Source organism: Seriola aureovittata, chromosome 2 (genome assembly GCF_021018895.1).
Source record: "Seriola aureovittata isolate HTS-2021-v1 ecotype China chromosome 2, ASM2101889v1, whole genome shotgun sequence".
NCBI lineage: Eukaryota > Metazoa > Chordata > Actinopteri > Carangiformes > Carangidae > Seriola > Seriola aureovittata.
In genome coordinates this window covers 14,423,994-14,435,714 of record NC_079365.1, presented here as the reverse complement: position 1 = coordinate 14,435,714, position 11,721 = coordinate 14,423,994, and the positions used below count along the sequence as shown (strand labels likewise).

At 40.7% G+C, this 11,721-nt stretch overlaps 2 protein-coding genes across 4 annotated transcripts in view; one reads left to right on the top strand and one right to left on the bottom strand.

Annotated features, from left to right (window-relative positions):
• Positions 1–4,293, bottom strand: ankrd33ab (ankyrin repeat domain 33Ab). The gene is made up of 4 exons (XM_056388055.1): positions 4,033–4,293; positions 3,806–3,935; positions 3,333–3,473; positions 1–2,188 (listed from the first exon to the last, which is right to left on the bottom strand). The coding sequence occupies exons 1-4, from the start codon at positions 4,291–4,293 to the stop codon at positions 1,344–1,346; spliced, it is 1,377 nt and encodes a 458-aa protein (XP_056244030.1). The 3' UTR covers positions 1–1,343.
• The window catches only part of arhgef25b (Rho guanine nucleotide exchange factor (GEF) 25b), a 27,651-nt gene continuing 20,112 nt past the window's right edge, over positions 4,183–11,721 (top strand). Inside the window, exons 1-2 of one of the 3 annotated variants that reach the window (XM_056388020.1) lie at positions 4,183–4,311; positions 7,825–7,930. Coding sequence is in view for 2 of the 3 variants with exons in the window: in XM_056388011.1 (XP_056243986.1) it covers positions 10,318–10,411 (94 nt within the window). In the remaining variant the exon portion in view is untranslated. Of the gene's footprint in view, positions 4,312–7,824; positions 7,931–10,017; positions 10,412–11,721 lie in introns of those variants that run through there. The other 2 variants (XM_056388011.1, XM_056388002.1) reach the window with 2 other exon arrangements.

The following is an 11,721-nucleotide window of genomic DNA, read 5'->3' as shown; positions in this document are numbered from 1 at the left end:
TTGTGCCTTTATTATGATAGAGAAGTGGAGAGAGTGCAAGAGAGACACATCAAAGTTAGGGGAAAGAGAGACATGGGATAACATGCAGCAAAGGACCTGGGCCAGATTTGAACTCATGCAGCTGTGACAAGGACTCGGCCTTAATGGTATACAGGTGAGGTGAGCTAACGGGGTTCCCCCATTTGATCCACTGTTAGTGTAAAAATATTGACCATTGCAGCTTTAAAACTGATTAACGAACTGCTAATTTTTCACTGTCCTATATTTATTTGTAATTTCAAGCAAACTGAATCCATGCACTCATAGAGTTAATAAAAGCTGAAAACATCATATGAATGTGTTATTGGCAGTATAAGAAAATGGCAATAAAACTTGAATGAACTGAGTGAGAGGATTAAACAGATCCTCCATGTTGATGCGTGTTTGCAGTATTTACAAGTGATTTTGGCCTATTTACAAAAGTTAACTTACAACAAATTCAACAAAGACAACAATATTATATAAGAACACAAATGGGCTATGGAATAGCTATATGTTTCTAAATTAACATCTGGGATAAATTTGACTTTTGGATATGCAGGTATACAAACAGTATGTGTCTACCTTTCTGTGTTTTATTTGAACAATGAGGTAGATACTAGAAATGCTTTTGCACCTGAATCGGTAAACAGGGATTTTATGCATTGTATCATAATCATCGTCTTTTTTATTTCTATAAATTTTGAATATATTAATGGAAAAATAAACTTTATTTTCTATTCTATCTCAAAATATATGTAATATTTGTCTAAACTTTTAGACAGACTAAAAGCTTCAAAAATCCTCCTGAAGAGTCTTTACAGTTCTCATTTGAGGTCTTCTGTCAGTCAGTCTTACGAAGGAAAAAATATTTCCTCTTGTACCTATTTCCCCTTTAGGTTATATGGTCAGTATTCGCTGAATGTTTCCAAGATATTTGGTTTCAGTTTCAGTCCCTGAGTTGAACACATTTTCAAAATGATATAGTTCTCAAGCAGAAGAGCTGTGCCTGTGTGGGGGGGTGGGGTGGGGGCTGGCAGTGGTTGTGGCTCAGGAGGTAGAGCAGGTCGTATACTAATTAGAGAGAGTGGTTGGTTTGATCCCCGGCTCCTCCAGTCCGCGTGTGAAAGTGTCATTGGGCAAGATAGCAAAACCCAATTTGCCCCTGATGGCTGTTCCATCAGTGTGATGTATGAATGTGTGTGTGAGTGGGTGAATGCGTAAGCATTGTAAAGCGCTTTGAGTGGTCAGTAAGACTGGAAAAGGGCTATATACTGTAAGTGCAAGTCCATTTACCATTTACCAAGAGCCCTTTCTTCAACCAACTATTTTTTTGCCGTCTTGCTTTCTTTTTCCTTTTTTTTCTCCTTTTCTTTCTCTGCTTTATCTTTCTCAGCCTTTTTCTTTTCCCTCTTTTTCTCATCCTTGATCTCCTTGTACTTCCACTTGGGTGGTTCCAGGAATCCCTTTTCCTTCTTCTTCTTTTTCTTCTTTTCTTTCTTTGGCGTTGCCTCTGTAGGCCTGCTGATGTTGATCTGGGGGATGCAGCCAGAGGGGAACACGCTGTTCCTTCTCGCCATACTGCGGGGAATAAATGTAGTAGCGACTTTGGTGGAGGCCAGTGAGAGGATGCTTCCTCGCCGCTCTGTGTCGGTGCAGCACCTGGTAGCAATGGACTCTGCAGAGTGGATTGTGGGAATGATGTGTGACACGGAGCCGTTGCTGTGGCATACCGAGCTCTCTTCTAGCTCCTTATCTGGGTGTTTCTTCACCAGCTCCGGTACAGCCAGCCGCCTCTTCCCCACCTCTGGAGGGCTTGTTGGGCAGAGTGGACGGCATCCAGTTGAAATTAGGGGACTATGGATGCTTGTGGTCATGCGCACCATGTGGTCGAAGACCCCATTGTCTTGTGGGTCACGAGGAATTCTGAATCCAAAGGTATTTTTTATATGCTGGGTAATTTTTTCCCTTGCGGTTTTCTCAGCTATGGCCTTGGCTACCTTCTCCTTGAGCTCAGGCCACTCAGGGACATAACTCTCACAGAACTGCTCAGCTTTCGGTCGCATATTCAGGCGGCGGAGGCGATGCAAGGTCTCATAACGACCTGTTTTCAGTGCCCAGTCCCGAGCACATTTTCCTTTTGTAGAGTCTACTGCATGAATGTCAGCCCCTGGAAAAAACAAGGGTTCATTTTAATTTAAAAGTGAATAAGCTTCTTCTTTTCAGCTTCTTTTTCTAAAGTGATTCGGAGAGCCCTTTGGCCTTTCTCATGGCTGACCAATGCGCTTGGTGTCATTAATAACATTAACAATGGCTTCATTCTAGTTTACAGGGAAATATCCTTGTAAGCCTCGCCGATAAACTAGCATGCAGGGACTTCTAATTAAGAGTTCAACCAACAGTCCAAACAATCCACAGTATAGTCCAAAAGTCCAGCTGGACTGGGCTGCCAAATTTATACATGCGTATATTGTTATTACTGTAAATGTCACAATTTATCATGCCACAGGTCATATTGTCCAGCCCTAGCTGCAGTGTTGAACAATAAATGATGAGTTGCAGAGACTTTAGGAAACGTGTGCAGTCTAAAAGTAGCTCTGCAAGTGGCTAATCTACAACCAGCCTGCAAGACTAGTAAATCAGTGATTACTGGGGGTTGTGTTAAGATTGGATAATGACCTCAGAATGATCCCTTAAACCGGTCTGGCGTCACTGGCACATTCACTCGCAAACAGAGTTAGCAGGCTTCAAATATGGACGGATAAACCATGAGGTCAGCTATTCTCACCACCAGTGCTGCAACTGTTCATTTTGAGCTATAGGAGTCCTGGTTAATGAGCTAATGTCAGGGTTTCAAAAAAAAGATCTATTAATATCATAGTACAGCAGCTTCTATATGGGTACATCATTGTCAAAAGTCAAAGGTTATTTCACCGGTGGATGAATAAGCCAGAACTGTGTTAAAATGGGGCCCTCTGTGTACCTTAAATCCTGGGAGGAAAGAGTTCTAACAGTCATCTGAGAAGTGCAAATATACAATGTCTTTTAGCTGTGACAAACATTATTTTATGAGCAAGAAAATGTGAGGCTGAGTTGTTCATGTGCTTCTGAGGTCTTAAAATGTATTTTTTCCAAAAGATATATGCACATTTTGAAAGAAATTGATCAAAATGAATGTCAAACCAAAATATTTAAGAGGATACATTGTGCCTTAATTTATTAATCAGTATTTACGATGTGCATTAAAGAAAGTAATGTATCATTGATAGCATTTATGCCAGAAAAGTTCACAGCTGTACCCTGCTCTCACGTACCGGCCATTACGAGGGCAGCCACGACGTCATTGCGGCCGGTCATAGCAGCTTTGATGAGGGCCGTGAAACCACGACAATCCTTTATTTCCGTGTCTATACCAGAATAGTAGTTTAGGAGATACATGACTGTGTTGATATGACCTGGAGAGATGGAGAGATAGATCAGCATTGTGTCAGAAGATGTGTAACATTTGAAAACTGGCTCTGCTGCTCAGATGAAGATATTATGTGGGATTGGTTGGTTCATCTAGATCAAATTAAATTATTAAAGCTTTACAGTTCTCAGTCTATATAAGTCACATAATGCTATAGATGATAATTACCACTATTTAATTACAACATTTTTGAGGCTGTTCAGTCGTTTGTGTTGCACTTTATATATATCTACTATATATTTATCTACTAAACTTAACCTTTACTGTATGCATTAAGTAAAATTTTGTGTTAATGTCCTGTGTGTAGGTGCAACTTACCTGCTTGGGCTGCAATCATCAGTGCAGTGTTGCCTTCGTTGTCCTGGTGGTTTATGTCTATAAAGGGACAGTTGTGAAGCCCATATACAATGTCCACGAAACCTTTGCAGCAGGCCACCATCAAGCCATTCTGTTAGTAATAGCCAATGATAGTGACAATACCATAAGATATCAGATCGTGCCAAAGCTTGTGTGTGAATTTTTACAATCATGAATTAGACTCTCACCCAGCTGTTGATGTCCAGCTCCATGACCTCTTCTTTTGTGACCCCTCTCTCCAGAACTTTACGCAGAGAGAAAGGTTCGTTACGGGCGCATGCTTGATACAGTGTTGATGCTGCACGCCCATTACTCGTCTCCGGCCTGTAGTCTGGAAGCACCGAGTCATCAGAGAGGATGCTGTCCGAATCGGACTCGCCCCCTGACAGAGACACGTCGTCCTCATCGGGGCCTGAGCCCAGGTGGGGGTCCTCTGCTGCAGTGGCCATCTTCCAACAACAGAACAGGTAAGATGGTTCTGTGTCCTTTGGCTACATCTACACAAGAAAATAGAATAGAAAATAGTAACCAGTTGGGCAGAAACTACTGGATGTTGTCTATAGCAACAAAGGTGCAATCAGGTGTGCTTTAGAGATGGAAACTCAGCAAGGATGAATTTTTCCTCCCTGGAAATCTCTCCGTAATTACACATAATGCCAAGTTAAAATCATCTCCTCACTGTAGGAGTAAAGTTGTTGGTGAATCACAACATACTGGATATGTAAGGCCTCAGATCTGACGGATCAAAAGTTAGCTTTCTGACACATTGACAAAGGCTGAGTCTGTCAGTCAGGGATTATGAATGTGTTATCTGTGTGTCATGGAGTGGGCGTGGCCATATGTGCTCAGCGTGCCTTTACTGTTGAGTAACTGGATCAGCATTTAAAACCCCTGTTGAACATACAGGAGAGCTAAATGAGGAACAAACCAACTCAGAATAACCCCAGTCACATGTGGCCCTGGTCAACTCGTGTTTTGACTCTCTGAGGCCAAAATGGCTAAAAACGAACAAAACTAATGAATACAGTATTTTTTCTTTGTGCGTGTTTTTCAAACTGACATATATTGGGCGCTTCATCACAAACAAAGGTGTACAGTAGAACATAAGTGTTTCTGTGAAATCAAAACAACAGAACTGTGATTTAGGAATATTTGACATCTATAAAGGGGAGCACTGACAGTAGTTTTCCAAACGTTTTCACGACCCAATCATTACCCGTTATGTACGTGTTGTACAAGAAATCATGTCTTCATATGATAAACGTTCAAGAATCTTTGAGTACAGACATGTGAGGCCAGCTCAGTTTCATTAAACAGAAGAAAACCAGTGAGAACTGCAGCATCCATAATCATAATGTATGTACAATCACTATGACAAACTAACTGACACTGATATATCAACATAAAGAATATACACTTACCATAGAGGGTATTCAAACAGCTGTAAATCTCTCTATGTCACAGCTCTGTGGCTTCTTGTGGATGAGTATTGACTTCCTCGAGTTCTGACTTCTTCTATCACTCCCACTGTGTTTTCTGAGCAGCCGAGAGGTCACACTTTTCTCCTGGGCCTGTAAATAGAGGTACTTTACCCATTTCCATCCCACATATTGTCGTGATGACATAAAACTGAGAGGAGGAGTCTTCACAGAGTCTTCACAGAGACACTGTGTGTTCAGCTCCTGTGCTTAGCTCATCCCACTTACAACAGCTTTATGGAGAGGATTACTGCTCTAGCCATTTTCATCTTTCAGCACAACACTAGTGATTTCCGTACCACCTGGTACTTATCCCTTTTTTTTTTAATTAGCTAAACTGAAGAGAGTTTCTTGAAGTTGACGTTTTTCTCCTGTTATGTATTTATTTTGGAAAATAAGTGGATTCCCATTGTTACAACTGTCTGATAAACAGTTATAGGAACATCTGACCCACACCATGATGGCACAAATCATCATCATTATTTGAAAGATAAACGCGAACATAAACAGAAAAACATGGAAGAGAAATCCTGAAGGTGGAACAACAGTGACATGCCAACAACAACCACACATTGTCTCCCGTCACATATGATACTTTCATGCAAAACTCTCTTATTAAAACACAGAAACCGTGTATAGTGTTAGTGTTTGATCCACAAATAAGTCATTAATCCAATTGTAAATGTATAAAATGTTTACCATAAGCTGCTTAAGACAGAGGAATCTAATTAGTTGTTAAGACTGACCAGCAGACAATCAAATCCCATCAGAGGTGACCAACGTGCTTTCAACAGATGGGTCAGAATTACAAACTCAATAGTTAAAACAGGACAGCGGCAACAAAACTTTTTGAACAGTTTGAACGACGGCTGCAGCCGAGGTTGAGTGATGGTGTTTCTCAGATTTACCACAGGGTGGGGATCTCACTGTTCACAGGCTCTAATCTCAGACCTTAGCCTTTATAATGTGGTCCTCATGAGGTGAAACTGATGAGCAGTTATATTTGTCCTCGATATGACAAACAACAAACTGTATTGACATTAATTAAATGTGAAATGCCTCTGTGTGCTCTAAAGTGAGGTCTATGAGAATTTCACTATATTCAGTGCAGAGTGTAGGAGCTGAAATCAGGACAAATAACAAAAAGATGATGGTACAATCAGGTCTTTCCTATGATAATAAGTTAGTTAGTTGGGTTAGTTAAAGCTCCTGCTTTGGGAATGGTCACAGAAACTGAAATGAGTCTATGGAACCTGTGGGACGTGGCTGGACCTGTCCTGACAGATTGCCCCCTTCTTATGCTGAAGGGCCTGAGGACACATAACACTGCAACTGACCAGCTGTCTTCATCTGCCCAGAAGAGAAAAGGATCTGGTGCAAAACATAAATTGTCTCTTTTTGTCCTTCTGTTGGACGTCAAGCAGGATAGCAGGGATCTTTTTCTGAAGCCTTTTCAACTTGTTTTCTGCCTTTTTATCAAACAAAAACCAATGAATCAGGCATAGATGCTTGAATGAGGAGAGAGGAATGAGACAGAATTTATAGACCTTAAGGTGAAGAAAAAGGGACACCACATTAGTACAAATCAAGGAGAACAGAAGAGCAAGGGATGCAAAATGAACACTTTGGCCAAAGTGCAAGGCAGGACTGAACAGCTTCTGGGATACAGGGTTGATAAAGTGAGTGTCTTTGGTTCATGAGTCCTACATTGTTCAAATGTTGTGATGGCAATAACTGCTAAAAACTTAACAACATGGGCTGCTCATAATAATCATATGGGAATATATTCTGAAATTATGTGAAATGTAATTGAGTAGGATGCATACTGTGTGTTTTATGCATGCTACATTTTGTTGTATCCGATTATCTGTACCATATGTTGTGCATAGTAACATAATTAGATTTTTATCCTTGTAAATATGAATCTAAAGCTAAGTTATATAATATAGGGTTGATTTTTTTTATTATTATAGAAATAATCTGTTATAGAAACATTTTTTGGAAGTGCTTCCCATTTTTTCAGGTTTTGGATGCAAATCCATCAGAATTGAACAACCTCCAGAATTCTTCGTCAATTCATCCCACAAACTTTTTCAACTATCTTGCCTTCATTAAGGTCTTTGAGTCATTTAAGGACATTTTTGTATGGCAGTAACTAGATATGAAGCCTGACTTATTCTTCAGCATTAGTCTTCTTTGACCCTCTGGTTTGATGTTGTGCTGTCTCCCAATCAGTTTCGTCCTCTCAGAGAAATTCCACAGATAAGATAAAAAACCACTTAAACTGAAGCAAAAATAGGAAAGACAGAAGGGTGGGGAGAGAAAGGTGAAATAGAGTAGACAAGTGGTATAATTAGCTCCATCTCTTTTTTCTGTTCTGTTCTACCTACCCTTAAACCTTTCAGGCAAACACATCACAAATAGAGCCACAATTAAATGTTAAATTTCAACTTATTTTGTTCATTGCTTCACCCACTTACTCTCGTCTGTCCTTTTCATAAGATTTCAGACACCAGCCGGGAGAAACTGTTGTCCACTGAAAACAATCAGGACATCAGGACACAGTTCAAGTGGACAAGGAAATCCGGTGTGGCTGCAGGATGCAAAGGTAACACTGTGGGTTCATCTGCTGCTCCCATGTCTTCGGCAAATACAGGGAAATACAGTAGTTTACTGCTGTGTGCACTTCCTATGTCACCCATAGTGGGGAGCTATCTGACAGAAAAGAAGAACAGTCGTCACGTCGGAGATTTGACTGAACATGTTGCACTTTGCACTCAAAACATCACAGATGACTTTAAGATTTAAAACACTTAAAGCAACGCATGACCTTGGCCTGATGATTAGATATTGACTAATTAGGCATTTGCACGCTCACATACACATGCATGCACATACAATAATCCTACATTGTGGGGGAGATCAGTGCTTTTCAGCTCACAGGGATCATCATTTCAGCAGAGTTTTTAAAAGCTTAACTTGATGGCAAAGAGAGCAAGAGCATTTTGATGTTTTTATAGCCGTAATCTGTCCTCGGTGGATTGAGATTCGAGGGTTGTTTTGGTCAACTTGTGACATGACCGTGTAACTGTCTGCGTGGAACTGTGTAATATTCGCGTGTCTCATAGAAACAGCAGCTGTATTGGAGGCAAGTTCTTATGTATTTTTTTTTCTTTCTTCTTCGCTGACTTTGTCCTTGTTTGGGTTCGTATGAGTTTATGCATAAATCTCCTTGACTCACACTACCGGCTGCCACGAGCCTGGACAGCTGTACACAGAAGATCATCTAGTCATGAATACTTAATCTTTGCTTTGAGATTAAATCGGCCTGCTTCTATCCTGCCAGCTCAGTTTGTCGTTTGCTGGATATTTCCACATGTTGGTTTGTCCACAGCAGAGGAAATGCTTTGGTACCTGTGGTAACAAGAAAGAGCAGCTGCACTGCTGATTAGAGCAGAAGGTCCTTTGCCAGTTTAATGATCGATCATCTTTGTTGATCTGCAAGTGTCAGTACAACTGAATCATTGAGGCTGTTTTTATAAAGTTTTACTGGAAGCTTTACACAGTCACTTACACACAGAGAAACACTTGCAGAGGAATTGCAATGATATTTGTGCACACACGCCTGATTTGCAGCAGAGGTCAAGTGAATTTTCCATGGATGTTTTGAATTTCCTCTTCACTTTAAACAGTGGTTCCAATGTTTCTGACCCCTTAAAATGAACTGATGTCAACTGGTGACATCTCTGTACAGTTTACATATATTAATGATTGGTGGACAGCTCAACTAAAGAGTGATTTTAAATTATCCATTTTCAGTTTTTTAAAGTCACACACACACACACACACACACACACACACACACTCTCTCTCTCTCTCTCTCTCTCTCTCTCTCACTCTCTCTCTCTCACTCACAAAACTATAACTTTGTGTAGTAGAAGTATATTGTATTTTTTTTTCTCTTCTTCCCTACCCTGTACATTATCCCATGATCCATTGAAAGTGAACGTTATTGGCTTTGCAAGTGTTTGGTCATAAACCAAAATATTGGACAAATAAAAAATTTGACCTGATGATGGTGCTAAATAAAAAGTTTGGGGATCACCAAAATCATCTCCCTGAAGAGGACATAAATGTGTGTATCAAATTGTGTGACACTGCATCCTAAAGTCATTGAGACATTTCACTCAAAACCACAAATGTCCCCCTCGTGGTGGCGCTAGAGGAAAAGGCAAGAGAGCATTCATCCCTCGGAGACCACGAATATCCGCACAGAATTTGGTGCTGACCCATCCAGTAGATGTTGTGATATTTCAATAGATAAATGAAAACTTTGATCCACTGATGGCCTGAAATGAAAATTCAGGGGATCAGCAAGTTCCTCTTTGGGGTACCATGAATTTTTCTACTAAATTTGTCATTGAATGGGGAGTTAATCTGTACGGATGGAAATCTTGGAAAGTCCATTTATGTTTCATTGCTCAGGACTGTAGAGAGAAGAGAAGGGAAGCTGATGAGGAGGTGTGAAGATGTAGGGGAGGGTGAACAGAAGGGGAAGAAGGACAAACGGGAGGAGGTGGGACAGGGAAACAGATGCTGGCACAGCAGTGCAGCATGTTAGCTACCATCCCTTCCCTCATCACAGCTCCTCCCCTTCCCTGCCTCTCTGTCGCTCCCTCACTTACTTTTGGTCCCTCTCATAATCTTTGCCCACTATCTGACCACACAGAGAGGCTCGGGAGTGGAGGAGAGGACGGCCTCTCTGGTTTTCTGCTGCTGTTTGTCTTCAAATCATGGGATAGTAACAGCATTTTTGTCTCAGGGTTTTTGTACTCAGATTTGGACAATGACTGTTGAGCACTGTGGACACTTTTCCTCTCATCTCCTCATGGGATTACCACAGGAATAGTGTGTGTGCATGTGCTTATGTGTGTGTCCTTCCAGCACTATGCCTGCTTCTGATAGTATTGGGTCTAGCAGCAGGAGTGGATCATCATGAGAGGGGGTCACCACCAGCGAGGGTGTGGGTGTCAGCACCTGTTCAGAAAACTGCTCAGCAAATGTGGCTGCTGCTTTGTCCGAGTCAGAGGTACGTAGATGCTCCGCTCTTCAGGAGGAGATTTATTGTAGGTGTTTTCTGACTGTGGGATAAAGTCTGCACATCAAGTTTAAAGGATTTTCCTTTTTACTCATATTTAGTATATTAGGTTGTTTTTCTGACTTCCCAAAGATGTTGCAGACAGTTAATTTTGTTAATTGTACATCATGTTTTGTAATCATAGCCAATGCACTCAGGTGTCCCTTTCTCTTAGAGCTGGTTTTTATATGGTATAAAGTAAAATAAAATCTACTCAATCTTTCTTTGCACATTTATTTCCCAAAATGTTACATTTTCCATTCATTTACTTTCCAGTCTTACTAAGAGGCTTGCAGCCTGTAGTAGATTACTCTAAAACAGAGGATGATGCTGTCTGGGCAAAGTTATGTAAGGCACCTGCTGCATATGTCCTTCATGTTTAATGCAAAATTTAGGGACAAAGTGGAGATTATTATGTGTCCTCCCTCCTCTCCACCTGCTTGGAGGTTTATATAAACAACAATGTGGTAGCCAATGGACGGAGATTAGACTACTTGAAGGAATGCTTCACTCCTTGTATTGTGGATGTTATGGCAACCTCAAATGTTACCTAAGTTTGTAGAAAAATGGCCAAAAGAACGTGTGAAATACACTCAGAGATGGTCTAAAAACCACCTCCACTTATAACCCAGCTCTTACTGGTGTCAACCATTTCTATAATACCCATTTCTACTACACACCAGATATACACCCCTTGAGGCTAATTATAGACCTCATGGGTCTGAGAGGCTAATTAGCATCCTACAGTTTTACCTGTTGTGTGTTTGTGGTTTGTAGAATTGTGTGAATGCAATACTGTATGTACAACAATCAAGCAATGGCTAATATTTTGACAGTAGGAGGGATTAGCCTAAACGTGAAAATCCCTATATTAATCCTACTGACTTGCTGTTGTTGGTGACTACCTCAGCCAGATTTAGCAACCAAGCAAACAGTGTTACCACTGGGCAGGATGCTGTCAGCAAATATCAGTTTATAGAAACAGTAACTGCAGAAAGTAGCTAGAAAACTGCCTTTTCATTTCCTCTTGACTTAAGTTTGTCTTCTATTTTGAGATGTGGACTTTGATTACACCATGGTGGGCTACTTGACATCTGGGATGCTCTGGGTTAGAGATACTGAGAGTGCTGATGCTCTTTATTGATCATTGCTTCTACCATTAAGGGGATAGAGAGCTAAAAAACAGCGGATTATTCCTTTAAATGTGCATAACCGCATGAAATACCAAAATAGACTTTTAGAGAGCATTCCCAAAAATAACA

Excerpts from the sequence above, each read along its gene's own strand:
- ankrd33ab (XM_056388055.1), bottom strand. The coding sequence starts at position 4,293 with ATGGCCACTGCAGCAGAGGACCCCCACCTGGGCTCAGGCCCCGATGAG. Across the intron at positions 3,474-3,805 it reads GATGATTGCAGCCCAAGCAG|GTCATATCAACACAGTCATG; the intron begins GTAAGTTGCACC and ends CCATCTCTCCAG. Across the intron at positions 2,189-3,332 it reads GGCTGCCCTCGTAATGGCCG|GGGCTGACATTCATGCAGTA; the intron begins GTACGTGAGAGC and ends TGTTTTTTCCAG.